At 39.5% G+C, this 16,958-nt stretch overlaps 1 protein-coding gene across 1 annotated transcript in view; it reads right to left on the bottom strand.

The window, feature by feature from the left end:
- The window catches only part of prrt1 (proline-rich transmembrane protein 1), a 57,772-nt gene continuing 40,814 nt past the window's right edge, over positions 1 to 16,958 (bottom strand). The window contains exons 3-4 of the mRNA XM_028801106.2: positions 11,558 to 11,752; positions 1 to 7,287 (exon numbers count right to left, since the gene is read on the bottom strand). Of these exons, the coding sequence (XP_028656939.1) occupies positions 7,111 to 7,287; positions 11,558 to 11,752 (372 nt within the window). The 3' untranslated portion in view covers positions 1 to 7,110. The remainder of the gene's footprint in view (positions 7,288 to 11,557; positions 11,753 to 16,958) is intronic.

Below are 16,958 nucleotides of genomic sequence, written 5' to 3'. Positions count from 1 at the left end.
TATATATATCCATAAAAGTTTATTTTGTTTTCCTTAAAACATTTAGCAACATATTTCTTCTGTTTCTGACTGTCCTATTGAGACATGGGGCTGTCATAATCCCAACCACCATCTCACTGTTGTACACCTCATGGGCACCGGGGCATGAGTCCTTTGGCGCAGTAAAAAACAGCACTCTTGTCGGCTAGACAAATGCTTCATCCAATCATGAAACATGCACAAGCCAGGATGGAGCCATTCCTATTCAGTTGTTTAGTCAACTGATGCCAGCACACTGGTAAAACACCATCACATCATCGTCAGAACCAGGCTGTCACAATTCGTTATCCAGGAGTTATTCAGGCAGACCAAAGATGTCCTTCATTAAATTTCTCCAGCTTCTGTAAAAAAACATTTGAGGTATGGTCTACAGAATCTGGTGGAGTGAGGATCACAGACAAGCAATTATTTGTTGTGCTGTTGAGGAGAACTCCCCAGGGGTTCAGTGACAAGCAGTTATTTTGCTGACACCGAGTGGTACACTGGAGTGAGCTTGGATGATGCCCAATTATCTTGCCTGCTTGTGGGCTGGAGGGGCTAAAAAGTGATGAGTGCTGTAAATGGCAACATAACATCAGAAACAGGATTTGTCCATTCCAAATAAAATAACGAAGCTCTTCAAATTATATAAAAAAATCATAATAAATAAAAAAATCCAACCCCTGTAATTGTGACAGCATGCTTCAAAACACTCAAATAACAATAGCAATAATAATAATAATAATTTTAAGAATAACAATAATAGTATAGGATGGTAATGTCCCTAATATTCAGGCATATCTTAGCATGGTTCAAAATGGAGAAGGAGTCACAGGATGAGGGTCAGGCCATCACTGCTTTCAGTTCCATTGCAGCTTTTACTGGCACTGCTGGTCATCTAGGGTTTCCTCCAACATTTTATCCTTACATTCACATTTTTTCATATTCTGGATATCTTCGATTTTGTGTTGGGAAACAAAGGGTGGGACACGTCTTTTTGGAGAATTCACTTGGCCACGTGAAGTTTGTAATGCAGGAGAAGTCTCCACTTGTTCATGCTTGAAAATTCTGAGCGTAGGTGATAAATTAAGAAGTATAAAAGTGAAGCATGTTGGCTGCCGCAAGCCTTTACTACAAACGTCCCACCAAAGCACATCATAGTCTGAGGGAAAAGTTAGTAGCAGCTCACATTTGTCCTTCTGACTTCTGGCTGGAGTTTATCTTTGACTTGGATCAGACATTTAGGACAGTGCACCGAACATCTGCTTTAACCAAAGGCAGGTGATCAGCACTGGGGATGTGGTTGGTCCAGCAGGTAGTCACAATTGAAATCATGCCCTCGTTTTCTGCTCCATTGGACAAGAAGGCAAACATCTGAAAGTTGATGGATGCAGTTGCTTGTTGAAGATCTTTGTAAAAAAAGAAAATGTCTTTTTTATATAAATTTACCAGGTGGTGAGGAAAAGGATTTTTTTCTTCAAACGGACTTGCAGTTCCTCATTTGATCCCTGCTCTCTGAACTCTTTGAGAGACTGAGCTCTTCACAGCAGACTCTCACTGCTTACTTATCACCATGGAAACAGATTGGAAAAGCTGATACATTTGTGTGCAGAGGATATTTGCCAAATTTGCTCGCTCCTAAAAATATATTTCTCTGAGAGTGAGACATTTTTCTTCATCAGATTACAAGCATCAGTCACTTGCCGAACCCCAGAGTCTCAAGAATGAAGGGTCAGCTCTAGAATCAGAGGTGTAGGAAGTTTTTCAAGCATATGGAGTTGTAAGATATAATGAAACACTTGAGACAAAATCTACCGAGGGCTTAGCAGCAGGATCACAATTATAAAAGTGACAGGAAAAATGGGGAGATATCTCATAAGTTCAATTCACTGATAAAAGAACTCATTTGAGGAGGCCAACACTCCTGGAGTAAGAGAGAAAAAAATCGATGAATTTCCTTATGGTTTATGCTGACTTCATTCACAATCAAAGATAATTTAAACCACATCTTACACAATGGCTTAATAAATAAGTTAGGTTATACGTCACAAGATACCAAAGAAAATGTCAAGAAAATATTCTCAAAGAATTGACTAAATATTTAATCTTCTCCTTCGTCATTCATAGCACGTATATTAGCAACACACAAATTGTTCCTCTTCAGTATCTTATTGATTACTTATTCCCAGATAGATTGTTTGTTCAACACGGTTTCTTAAAAAATGTGGGAAAAACACTAAACAATTCTGAAAACAAGATAGGCAGCAGTACCTGATCCAAGGCATTACACATTTTTGCATGATGGGAGATTCATATACTTATTGTGTAGTGTTTGTAGTCCTCTAACCTGCCCTCCAGCAGCTAGACATGCTGTGTATTTGTGTATCAGCATCTGGTGGGGTAATGGCCAAAGGTTTAATCCAACATCCAGAACTGTTGCAGCCATCGTAACTTTTTTCACCTTCTTCCTTTGTTGTCTTGGTACAAAATAACAAAGTAATGCTGACAGTGGCACCACTGGAACTACGGCACAGAGTCAATATCCTGTGGATGTGGCATATTTTGTAAAATGGCAAAAGAGATCTCTACGTCCTATCATGTTGAATATCGTGAGGGGGACACAAATCAAGTTGGAAAGTAGTGTTGCTGACAGAAGCTGATGTTATTGCTAAGTTCTTTCCTTTTACTACCAGTGGTTAAATGCATACCAATCATATGGTGAAAAAGGGTAGCAAACTGGAGCCAACTACGACTTGGTTACCCAAAGTGTAAAATACATCTGCAGTCTACTTTAAACACCACAGCCAAAAAACAGTTGAGGAGATAATACTGCATAGATAGCAGGATTTCATCATGTAACAGAAGTCCACCACAAAAGTAAGGAACTTATTGAACACAAGTTGACATGCCAAGCAAATCTTGTTGCTTTGAGCTGTAAACAAGAGTGGTAAACCAGTTTGGATGTCAGAGACCTGTGAAGAGGGAAAAGGAGTTAGGATAGTGAGCAGACTGAGACTAATGGGGAGGTTGTGGAAAATGATAGTGAGGCGTGTAGCACATGGAAGTTTCACAGAACTTAGGCCAGTAAGACCTGAAGACTTGGCTAATAAGAAAGGTGCAATATATAATGTTCAGAGATCTGCTGTGGTTTTGGAAGGTGTTCAACATTCAAGATGTTGGAGCAACATAGTCAGAGATGGAGAGCAAGTGAGACTGAGTCGGGTTCAGCAAAGATACACAGTAGTAAAGAATGTGCCCTAGGTAAGGTGATAAGATGTAGACAGAAATTTATAATGCTGGTGAGAGTTTTTCCACATGTACAGCATTTGGGACTATTGATGATGTTATTAGAGATGTGAAATTGATGAGCTAAGTGGGGTAACTTTATAATACACTAGTTAGACCTCATCTAGGGTATCCATGTGCCATTTTGGACAAAGGACAAAGCAGCACTGGAAAAAGTCCAAAGAAGAGCAACTACAGTAGGCTGATTCCAGGGCTTCAGGGGATGAATTATGAGAATTATGATTAAAAGAGACACGCTTTTAAGTCATAAGCAAAAGGATATTAAAAGGAGCATGACTGCTGTTTTTAAAATTATGAAGGGAATTAGTGCAGTGGATCGAGTCTGTTATTTTAAAATCAGTTCAACAAGAACACAGGGACACAGTTTGAAACTTGAAAGTGTAAATTTTGCACAAACATTAGGAAGTTTTTCTTTACACAGAGAACCATAGACACTTGGTATAAGCTACCAAGTAGTGTGGTAAACAGCAGGACTTTAGGGACTTTGAAAACTCTAACTGATAATTGATAAGACTGGCAAGCTTTGGTGGGCTGAATGGCCTGTTCTTGTCTAGATTGTTCTAATGTAACATAAAGATGTAATCTAAGCCATGTAACATTTAGGATGTTTATCTGATTTTATAAGTTTTATGGCATAGTTTCTTAAACTATGGGTCTCATATGGTTTGCTATTGACATTGCTCTGCCATGGACTGGGACTCGGAAGACACAAAAAAGGGCAAGATTGGGTCATGAGAAGAAAAAGAAACACTAATTTACAGCATTCAGGATGTTGGGGCAGTTTTGTTAGAGACTTGCAATTAATTTTCAATTCACATTGTAGTAGAAGCTGTGCTGTAATTTGGAATAATTAACAGATGTAGTCAGAAACACATTCTGCTCCAGATATTAGGTACAAATCTTAGGTATTAGGGTGCTGGAATCGTGGTAGTATCTGGTAGTAAAATATGTGCTACTGGTTGAGATAATGTGAAAATGTGGATTGAAATATGTTATCTTCAGGACGTTGGTAAGATTTTGGGTAGTTTACAGCGTTTGGGATATAAGGGCAATGTACTCAGAGACATAAAAAATTGACACTGACTTTTTCCTTCAAAAATACTAAGCTGTGAAAAATGTCTACCAGATGGGATGATGGTTAGATGTAATCTGAAATACATAACACACAGGAAGATGATGGCCTTTTTAGTGTATAGCTTCTGAGACATTGAGGTGATGGAATCACGGAGAAGAAATTGTCAAGATTGAGTCAATTCTTTGGCCACATGCAATATCTGAAATGATGAGGAGGTACATAGTAAAATATATAAAGTTCAAGATGTTGGTGATATTTTGAAAGAGCAACATTCATGGTGTTGCGATGATGAAGTCATAGACGTGACGTGTTTAAGAGGAGTCATCACACATGCAATACTTAAACATGTCCTGTCACTTGGGATGACAAACAAGATTATGGGTTTGACTTTGAGAAGTGTCATTCAAGAAGTACAAATTCAAGATGCTGGAAAAATGTACTTAGATGCAAGCGGAAGTCTGTTTGGTAGAGGATAAAATACAACTCTTCTGCTATTAGTATAATTCAAGTGTGAGTCACAGCAGATGAGTTTTTGGAGGATTTAGTCGCCTGTGTTGACTTGCTACAGGAATTTTTGAAGTTCCCATTTGTGTAGTCATGCCTTGCCAAATTTCATATGCATTTCTGATTAGAGATACGGGATGAATGCTAGGTACGTGTTCATTTTCTGCTTAAACTGTAAAAAAAGAAAGATTTTTGTGTGTAAATAAAAAGCTGAAGAAATGCATTTCAGAAGTATTGCAACTCCCCAAATTCAATGCGAGTGCAAAATACCATTTGGGACTGAGTTGATTATTATTTTATTATTTAGAACAAAATAAGGTGAGTGGCCAGAACTGTGTAATGAAGTTAACTACAAGCCCTTCCTTCAGTGGCTGCCATATGGGAGGGAGTTTATATGAAATTCTCAATGTTTCCTATATTTGCTACAGTACATAAATCAGAACAATAAAGAAATGATGACCAAAATGTGCTTCAGTCAGAATGCTGTGACAGATGTATCCAAAATGTGTAGCCGTGGCAGTATTGTGGTGAGTCAAGCCACAATTTTCAGGAGAGTCACAGATTTCTGTTGGCCTCATTAAGAGGTTTTACATTTTTGGAGCAATAAGACCAAAAGAAAATTTTGGAAGCTCAGTAATCTGTAGCAATTCCACTGCTGTACTGTACACTTAATGTGAGGCTCACAGCAGCCAGGCTTTTGAGAGAGTCAGGCTAAGCGATGCCTGTATTAAGTAATGCACAACTTTTAAGAAAATGCAAGGAGTTACAGCAGTTTTAATATTGTGGAAGGTTGTACACCAGAAGTAGGATGCTATGGAGTGCTGAGGCTGTACCTGGAATGTGGTAACGATTCAGACTTGAAGGGTTACATTCGGTGTTTTTGATTCCAAATTTCTTTTTAACAGAAAAGTAACAGAAACTTACTTGTAGTGGACTGGTGGACAGTGGTGTCATACATTCATTTGCCCAAAACTTGCATTGTCAAGTGTGATTGAATTTATAAAATTACAATAAAAAAAACTGCCTTTCTAAGCAGCTTACTACAGCAAGCAATGGGACACCAGAAGAAATGTCATAAAATTGCTGAATATGTTTATATTGAGCCAATAATTTGCATATGTGAATAAGGTTTTGAAAAGTATGAATCCATATCATTTATGCAGCTTGTATAATTTATGTGAGACTGTGGCATTTTCAAGTAAGTTTGGTTTTAATGTTTACCTTGATTCTTCTCCATGTACACAACAACCCTGAGAACCATGGTTACTGATAACTGGCTTCATTAATACTGAAGTTATAGTCATATTTTTATTGCAGTGGAAAGTACAGACACCCCATTTTTTAATTTTATTTTCGATTATGGATATGCATTTTTATGGTGGGTTGGCACCCTGCCCGGGATTGGTTCCTGCCTTGTGCCCTGTGTTGGCTGGGATTGGCTCCAGCAGACCCCCGTGACCCTGTGTTCGGATTCAGCGGGTTGGAAAATGGATGGATGGATGGATGGATGGATATGCATTTTCCAGAGCTATATTATATGAACGTCAATGTCATGCTAAACAGTTCTAAACCCATGTTTTACTTCAGGATTCTATTCTATATTAGAGATTGCCAATATGGGCTTCATTTTGGTAAGTTTCATTTTTTCTAATACGCCATTGTCTGCAGTTGTAAGCTGCTGTGGCAGAAGTGTTTTCTTTTTTTAATTTCAGAAATACAGATTTACTTAACAATGGATGTTTCTGTGGCAAATTTGTATATGATATGATTGTAAAAATACTTTTTATTTCAAAAATACTGAACCTATCTTCTGCACTTCTATGCCTATACTTAAAAGATAACTGGAAAGATGAAGTCTGAGATGAACGGTCAGCATATTGGGAGATGCAAAAAGAAGGGCAGCCATAATAAGACTGAGATGACTGAAGTTAGATGGATGCAATACTGAGAATATGGCAGGGATATAATTGGGAAAATAGGTTTATGAATTGCTCTGGGTTGTATTGGCGTGCTGTAGCTTGAGAGGTACAAAGGGATACTATAAAATTCTAAATAAAGATAGGGCACTAGGGAACTTTCTGTCAGATAGCAGCTTGGCATTCTGGGTGGTGGGGAGCTTTTAAGTCAGAGAGATGCAATTCTCTGACATCCAAGGGAATGATGGAAGGTAGAGCTTCATCTATCTTGTATACAGTTTCTGACATCCACTACGGCTCCCAGTCCTCGTCATGGTGCTGTGCTGCTATGATGACCACCACGGTCAGGATGGTACACAGCACCATCGAGGCAATGCCTACGGCAAGACTGATGAAGGAGAAGTTCCGAGCCTCCCTGGATGCAATTTCGGCTGACACCATATCTCCACGAGCTACCGCTGTTCGCACCTAAAGATAAAAAGACAGAGGAGTAGAGTTAAAGGCAAAACAACACTAGAGTGAAAACATTTCATTCTACCTTAATATAGGTATAGGAATAGAAATTAGCATGTTTGATATGCCTTTTCATTTAGTAATACTACAGATTATCATTTAGAATACATAAAACTGTTGCGTGTGTTAATGACTAAAGTGGATTATGGGTAAAGTTTTACAGCATTTGTAAAAGATATTTATTCCATCTCACATAGCAGCCCTACTCAGAAGAAGGTGTACATGTTAAAAATGGACAACCCTCAGATGCTAAATAAAGGCTGACAAAACCTTGACATTTATTAGCTGTGCAGTGCTACTGAGTGACTGATCATTGTGGGCACACAAGTGACATTAGTGGTGAACATGGGACACTAGTAACTCTGTCTTCATTAAACAATTGTCCAGAAGTTGGATCATTAAAACCCTGAGTTAATCACAACTGGCATGATGCCCGTTCAGGTCGCTCTTCTCTTTTAATATGCTGGAGGAACAATCTGGTTATACAAAATCAGATCCTGCTAACAACAAGGCAGAGCAGAAGACTTCAAAGAGTTTGGAGCTTTCTGTCCTTTTCAATTAAGAATAAGTTTGTAATTAAAATGATGTTTGTGTATTTACTGTATGCATAGTTCTTAGAACTATTTGGGTAATAATCTGTTTTGATATTCAATTCACAGCAGGGGTGTCAAACTCCAGGCCTGGAGGGCCACAGTGGCTGCAGGTTTTCATTCTAACCCTTTTCCTAATCAGTGACCAGTTTTCACTGCTAATTAACTCCTTTTCCCTCCATTTTAATAGCCCTGTTTTTAAGGATTCAGTCTTCTGAATTGATTTGTTTCTTCATGAAGTGGCAGCCAAACAGAAATGAGATGTGAAACGAGTCAACAGAAGACCAGCTAAACTGGGATTTCAAACTCCAACCAATCTCTTAATGAGAAGCCAATTCTTGTTGTTAATTAAACCCGTTGTTTAATTCCATGGCCTGTTGTTGCTCTCATTCTGCCACAGCAGACATTTCCAAAACTGTTGATTTTCTGTTCGTCAAAATGTTTTGGTGACCTGAGAGATCAACCTTACCGAGACCTTCACTTTTCATGATTTTCAGATTTTGTGTGACAGGCACAGGCGAGCTGGTCATGTGGCGGCTCGTTTTGTGTTTCATTATTGTTGGGATGCTAATTAAGGCAAAAGAAACAACTAAGGGGCCTGAGTCAAGTTAATTAAAACTAAAGCAAAAGAAGTTAATTAACAGCAAAAACTGGTCACTAATGAAGAAGATGGTTAGAATGAAAACCTGCAGCCACTGCAGCCATCCAGGCCTGGAGTTTGACACCTGTGATTTAGAGAATACACATGTATTTCACAATGCTTCATATCACATTTTTTATCATAAATTTCCCATAAAAAGTAAACAAAACATTATTTGTCCCCAATAAGAAAACGTGAGTCTTTTCAATTTCAAAAGCTGTGATTTAAATATATTGATTAAATTCTAATTGTCAGATTTTTGATAATTCTAAAACATTTAATGGCTAATCACTCAAGCCCATACCAAATAGACAATGGGCATATTTCTCAGTGGATTTTATCACAGACCTTCCAACGTTCAGCTCAGTAGCAATTAGTTGAGTACCTAAAGCTGTTGGTTTTATGATTCTAAAGATGTCACCAGATAAAAGACTGCAAAAAATTTTAATTGATCATATTTTCAACATGAAAGGCTTCTATACACTCTCAGTATGTAAAATGGGTCCAGAGCTGGTTTCAAAGTTATGGATAGCTCTCAGTTTTTAAGTAGTCATTGTAGCTAATTTTACTTACAAATATGATCTACAGTCTAATGGGCAAACTGCATATAAAGCCCAGGTAAACTTGCTAGATCACTAGATATTTCTGAAGTGTTCTTCTTCTGAAATATCTCTGTTGATGGTTATAGACCTTAACATCTCATCATGTCTACCTACACCTTGGAAATATATGCAATGCACTCTGTTGTTAGGAGTCTTTGAACGAGTAGGGTGGGATAATATCTGAAGTTATCTGAAGAGAACCAAATATTGCACACAAATACATTTTTGCATTGGGCCAAAGAGTTAACTATGAGCAAAAAAGGCTTTTGGTTTAATTACTGAAGCTACATCCCGGTCTTAATAAGTCACATAAGATTGTAGATCTGATGGATCCAGTCATTTACAAAACTGCTCACAGCTATAAGAAACTGAGTTACAACTAAGACAGTGAAGATTGTAAGGTCTTCTCCAGATCTACATGGGACTATTGGAGACTCTAGATTGGCCTATTTAGAGTGATGTGTGGGTGTGAGTGCATGTGATGGATTGGCACCTGATATGGGGTTGGCTCCAATTTAGTATTTAAATCTACTTAGACCCTCCAGTTGGGATGTATAGAACATGCAGCTAATTAAACAGCCAGTAGTTGTACCACCTGTGCTTCACAACAGGTCACCCACCTGAAGCTAAGCATGTGAGACCATCTAGGAAAAACTTGGGTTGCTGCCCTGAGATGTGTTGGTGACAACAACAGGGGGCACTTAACCCTGTGGTCTGTGTGTGGATATCAACACCTCAGTGCAATGATAGGGACACAGTGCTGTAAAAATAGCACCGTCATTCGGATGAGATGTAAAACTGAGGCCATTAAAGATGCCTGGGCATATTTCAAAAAGAGTAGGTTTTGTCCTGATGTCTTGACTAAACTGCCCACCACAGCCCCATCAATTGTGGCCTCTAATCAACCCCTGTCTCTAATTGGCTATCTCTCTGACCCCTTCACCACCTTGCAGCTAATGTGTGGTGAGTGTACTGGCCCAATGATGTCAGCCGTCGCATCATCCAGGCGGTTGGTAAATACTGGTGGTGGTTGAAGTGGTTCCCCTCTGTCTGTGTAAAGCACTTTAGTGAGAAAAGCGCTATATAAATGTAATTATTGTTGCTACCTAACAGCACATGCACTCTAGCACCTTTCTGTATTTCCCATTGACCTTCATCATCAATCCTGGTGACAGAACTCATCTTCATGAATGTCCTGGCTCCTTCAAAGTAAAATGTTATGTTATTTCATGTTATGTTAAACAACTGTTTTGTGTAAAAGTAATGAAGATTTTTTTTTTCGTTCCTTCTTGGTATATTCAATGGTGGGACCTTCTCTGAGAAAATGTAGGCTTTAAAATCATAATGGCTATGTTCTGCCTTCATATTTAGGAATCCCTAAATGCTGTGTCCTGAGAGAAAACATGAATATTGGACTAACCTACATTTAAAAAAAGCATTTGAGTGACTGCTTTCTAAAGGGTAGCTGACATTATGGCTATCTGCTCCTGGGCTGACCGAACGTTACTTCTGTGTTCCATGAGACCCACGATGTATAACTGTTTTAGAACATCTAGAGTTTTCAGATGATTTTGTTTTATAAAATCCTCTTTTTTTACAAAGGTCTCTGCAGTTAAAGGTAAGATGAAAACAATGATGAAGCACCCAAACAGGTTATTGTAATGTTTGTTTACAGTATATATTTATTTTTTTACTCTGATTGGTATTAAGTAAACAATTCTTTTATCCTTTTGTATCATATTTTCATCAGAGGAAATTCTCAGCTAGGAAGGTAAAGCCTTCTTCAATTATCCTGCCTTGATGCAGCCCCCGGAATAGCACAGCACCCTAATCTGTGTCTCCAATCTCGAGCCTCGGTGCAGTCATGATCGCTGTCTTGTTTAACACTGCCGAGGATCACTCGGAAACAGCAGTGACATGTCAATTGTGCAGCTGCACTCCGCTGCCGTCTTCAAGACAAGGCAATTTCCCCTTAGAGACCCAAACTGCTACTGCCAGCACACACTTAGCAGTAAACATGTCTTTATGTGACTGGGGCTTAGAAGCATGCCTGTTGTTTCATAAGGGTTTGTTTACTTTATGATTATTTTGTGTTAATCCCGTCAATGTTGGGTAATTATACAAAGCAACACTAAGAGTGCTCTGATAATTCTGCATTTTAGAGAATCAGTTTGAAATGCATCCAAAGTGTTTTTACATTTGAATTGTATAATCATCATGCCAGTCTCTCAGCTGAGTGCCAGCACTTTACACCGTTGCAAAATGTTCCACGCTCCATCTGCTGAGTCTGGAACTGGTACTAGAGTCAAAGTGGAGAATCCTTTTGAAATTTTCATTGGGGATCGAGTGGGTTGGTGGGCAGGCACACTATAAGTCACACCTCAGACACTCACCTGCACAGCTTTGATGATTGCGATGATACCAGTTGGCCAGAAGCAGCAAACGGTAGTGAGAACAGCGATTGGTAGATAGTCATGAGGCGGGCGTCTGGGCTCCACAATGGCAATTCCAGGGGGCATTTGCATTTGCATCTGCCCCGGTGCCATTCCAGGTGGTACTGATCCGCTTCCTTGCACATAGGGCTGACCCTGTCAGGAAAAACAAGGCAAGGCATTTACAGGATTTCTCTACAGATTATATTGGCCAGTGGTAGCAAAGTTCTGTTACATTACATTCAATGGAAGATTTCACCTTTTTGCTAGACTTTACCATCTCACAATGCTGACAGATGATGATTCATCCAAAAATGAAAAAGGAGTACTTGGGTGGGTGGTGCAAGTCCAGAGAGGAGAGGCAGCTTGACCCTTGACCCCCAAATTAAATCTGGAGTTTAGCAGCCTACTAGAGTGAAGAACACTTTAATAGAAAAGATATTGACATGCCTTTAATATTCAGAGTCTTCTGTTCCTAATTTTCTAAACCAGTAATGGCTTTCATTAACATTGAGTTCTTAGCCACTGACTAATACAACAAGTTAGAATAGTAGTTGGCTGTGAATTTTCTGACTGTTTCTGTTATTCTATAATGCACACATTCAAACAAATACTTATTTTGCTTACTTACTCTTACCTGCTAAAGAACAGGGCAGCAACCAGCCAATCACAAAGCAAATTTACTGATCTACAACTAATTTAGAGTTGCCCATCAGCTTAGTAAGATGTCTTTGGAATGGGGGAGAAAATACGAACACAGGGAGAACATGAAAGCTCTACACAGAAGGCATCCCAGCCTTGTCCAAGCAAAGGCTCTTTTACACAGTGACTGTACATAGTGTCCACCATTCAAAGGTTCTTTACAATTACAAGGCCCTAATTCAAATCACATGTACTGTATTTTCTTTACAGTTGAAGCACAGTGAGGTTAGTTGACTTGCTTACACACAAAAAGTGAGAAACTGAACCACAAATGTTTAATAGCCAAAGATTTAGACACTAGGCTATATAACCACATTGTGTATGTTTGTGTGAGTAAGCCCTGCCACTACAGGGAGCTCTAGACTGGTGTCTTAGTAGCCAGACACAGGAAGTGACTCAGGAATGAGGTGACATGGACTGGCACGCCACCCGGGGTTTATAGTATGTGAAGAAATGCCCCAGAAGACGCTACCTTATAAACCTGAAGATGAAGTCTGTAAATAAAGCATATATTTTGGAGAAAATTCAGAGCTGTCCCCATCTATTGCAGTCTGCTAGGGAGTGCCTGTGTGATCTTATAGAGTACTTTACAACGACATCTTTCTACATTTAAAACCAACCCAATGGAACTTTACAAGTTGAGATTGTTCAAATGTCTGCAGTACAAACAGGATAGTATATTGCCACATTGATTGCACTCCTGCTTCACAGCCTTACATTCACATCCCAGCCTGAACTCTGTCTGTGGAGTTTCCACTTTGGTTTCTATCGAAGCCTCAATACATTCAAATTAAGTCAACTGGTGAGTCAAAATGGGTCAGGTAATTGCAAGTGTCGGGAGTGTGCATGAGCCTTCATTATGATCAGCCATTTTCCAATTCAACAAAAGTTCCTGCCTTGAATCTGATGGCTGTCCGTGATCCTATAATGGAAAATGCTGGAAAAATAATTCAGAAGGATCACAGGCAGGCTAAATGGTTTGCTCAGGCTCACACTTTAAGTTAGAGGTGGGAATAAACAGGCAGCGTTGTAGTTTAGGGACCAGTGCCTTAGCCACTAGTGCACATGATGTGACTTTGAACTGGAGTCACAAGAAGGCACCATATTCTGAATGTGGGGTCTACTGAGGCACGCAGTCTGGAGGCAAACTCAAGCTGTCAGCTGACATTGCTCTTCATCTACTGTTGGGTGAAGCAGTCTGCAGAGGACATCACAGATTCTACACATTGTACACATTTGCTCGGCCACCTTTTACACAATTTTGTGAGCAGACTTTCCAGTGCTGGGTGCAATGATGATGTGTAGAACATTATATACATAATATTATCCAACCCACTAAATCCAGTTCAGAATACCAGTGGTCCATAACATACCATGGCAGCACTGGGTGCAAAGACGGACCCAACCCTAGACTAGGATTTGGTGTGATAACGGCACTGAAAAAATACTAAAATGTTAATTTTTAAAATGATACAGTACCAGAGTTTTGGTATTTTCGGTACGAAATGTTAAAAGTCATTTTCAAAGACCTTGTGCTCAGCTCTTTTCTCTTCCACTCTTAAATGTGTCAAAGACTCTGCAGGGAACCCACATCACTAGCCCTCCCCACGCTTGTTGACGTGCAAGAGAATTCAAAGTGGAAGTGCTGCTTGTATTGACGCAGAGGGTGGTAAGGCAGGGACGCGTGGCTTCAATTCCATTTTGGTGCCTATGCTGAGATCCGAAAATCTGGTATTGATGCTGAAGTCAAAATTTTGGTACTGATCCAACAGGACAGCAGTCTACTGTGGGGCACATTCACACCCAAATTCACACTCTAACAGGGCCAATTTGGAATTAAGAATTAATTTAACTTACACCCTTTCGTAGATGAGGATTGAAAACCCAGAAAAAAAAAACACAGAAATGGGGAGACGATGCTGAACTCCAATTTGACAGTGTGAAAGCACTGCTATCTGCTGTGCCACTGTGCATCCCTGTGCATGTTCATCATTGCTTCACTTGTAAGACAAAATTAGATTATTTCAAATGTCAAGCCTAACAGAGTTATTCGGAGGAGGCACAGTCACTAAAGGGAGACATCTCCGTCTCACACCATTTCAGTGCCAGTTTTAAAGACACATTGAGCTGCCTTTGGTATGGCGAACCACCTCTGCTCTGACTACCACCTTCCTCCCAAAGGCCTGCTGTGGTATCTCTGAGAGTATGATGGTGTTTGTGTGAGCCCTGCAATCCAGGGAGTCTCCTCCTACGTGGCACCCATAGCTGCCAGATCAAGCAACCTTATGACCTAGAACACGCACTGGAAATGGAGGAATGGAATTAATTATTCAGGAGCTAAAAGCTCTGTTACAGAGAAACCTATCAGACAGAGTGGGCAGTAAGACCAGGCTGTGAGAAACAATTTGATAAGGCAAGAAACGAGAGCTCTAGCTTAGCCTTCCCACACAAGGACGCATTAAGACTGCAATCATCCAAGGTAATTCTTAAGATGGAATTTCTTTAATTATTATTTGTATTATTTCCTCCAACAGATTAGCACCCTGTCCAGGGTGTTAATGGCCTGCACCTAGTGTTTCTTGGTTAGGCTCCAAACCCCAAAACTGAATTTGAAAAAGCCTATTTAAGAATCTATGTGTGGATGCATCATTATACTGCAATTGCATTTTGTACAAGCTTGGGACTACGTTCACAAACATTTTAACGTATTGTATTTCAACAAAACATCTTGCCTGAAGAAGGGGCCTGAGTTGCCTCGAAAGCTTGCATATTGTAATCTTTCTAGTTAGCCAATAAAAGGTGTCATTTTGCTTGGCTTTTCTCTACATTCATAATGGCTAACACGGTACAACACCCTAGTACAACAAAACATGAAAAAACTTCAAGACATAAAAAGAGACACACTGTAGAAGAATGTGAGCATTGCCCATTCTGCTAGACATTTGTGGCACACCAAGCATGTTAAGAGAGCAGATTTAACAGGGATGCAGACATCCAGTTTCACCTTTCACCAACCTACATTCCAAAAAGTGGCTTGAACACTTAATAGCAGGATCTACCGGTACAGTCGACCCTTGATATACGACCGGCCTGACATGCGAACAACTTGGTTTACGACCAAAATTTTTGTTTTGAATTCCGACCAACGTCTTGCGTTACGACACGAATGTGGTCACGTGTATCCGCTTGTGCGATTGTAAACAAACAGCTGAGAGCGTTTGTAAGCGTCAGTCAGAGCCCAGATACATGTGTTTGTGGACGTAATTTCAGTCAGTGCAGTGATTTATTTAATTTATTTTGATAACTGCTAAGGAAGGAAGAGAAGGTAACAAAGGTAAAGAAAGCGATCACAATCGAAACGAAGAAGTAAATTGTGTGGAAATATGTGAGTGGCGTTCGTGTGACTGATCTCACTAATATGTACAGCATGTCGAAATCCAACATCTCGACAATTTTACAAAGAAAAGATTTGTATAAGGAAGCTCCTTCCAAACAATAACCACCTTCCATTTCATTCTCCTCCTCCTTCCTTCCTGCAAGCCAAAGATGTCAACTTAAATGGTGAGTACAGAATGAAATTGTTGTTTCTGGTAGGCTAGGCACTTTTTATAAGTTTTTGGTTAGTACATTAGAAAAATTATTGGTGTTTTTGGTAAATTATGCACATTATACAACCCTTTTTTATTATGAAAAGGTTAAGTAAGTGTTGCTGTGGGAGGTTCGGAACACATTAAGGGCATTTCCATTATTTCTTATGGGAAAAAAAGTCTTGACTTACAACCAACTTGAGTTACAACCAGCCCTCGTGAACGAATTGAGTTTGTAAGTCAAGGGTCCACTGTACTTTATTTTGATAACAAAGGTATAAATCAAAGTTGAACTGACATGCGTTAAATAGACATCCAAGGACAAAGAGCTATAATTCAACAAATGACAATTATGGTGGACAAAATAGCGCACTTATGGGAAGGCACTGATTTTGTAATTGGAAGTGACTTTAATCAAATCATGAGAGGTTATGCATTCCTTCAAAAACTACCTAAAGTTAACTCTGGGTCACTTCTCTGGGCACGCTCTCAAGGGATCTCTGAGGAAATTCTCAGGGGAACTCCCAAGAGCACTCTGGGTACACTCTCTAAAATGACTGAAAATCTCTGAAACTAAAAAAGCTGATGAGCCACTCCCTCTTTGGAGAGCTGCAAGCTGACAATCTCTTCTACTGAGATCCATTCTGCCAAGCCAATCATTGAGCCCAATCTGAAGACTGAGAAGCAGCCATTACTTGAAGAAGGGAACTTCAGCATCTAAACTCTTACTCCAGAAAGAGTAATCCTTTTCCCTATGAAGTTACAGCGGACACAACAGAAGGCGAGCTGAGCACAGCATACCACAGACAAAGGACTACGTCACAAAGTGAAAGAGTACACTTCAATACAAGAAGAATCCTCAACTCTTTCTTTAATTTTCGTGTTTAATTTTCCCGCTTATTACAATGAGTGTCCTTCAGTTACCTTGATACAAGTCTAATGGCCAGAAACCTTCTCCTACAACAGTGAAAGTTAAGGTAGATAAAGTAAGAGCCTTACCAAATTATTTAACATATTGGCATGCCGAAGGAAAGAATGATAATTAACTGAAGATAAATCACTTCTATTCTGTT

The sequence above is a fragment of the Erpetoichthys calabaricus genome, chromosome 1, assembly GCF_900747795.2.
Source record: "Erpetoichthys calabaricus chromosome 1, fErpCal1.3, whole genome shotgun sequence".
Lineage (NCBI taxonomy): Eukaryota > Metazoa > Chordata > Cladistia > Polypteriformes > Polypteridae > Erpetoichthys > Erpetoichthys calabaricus.
Note: the sequence above shows the minus strand (reverse complement) of the source record. Positions and strands in the feature narration are given on the sequence as shown.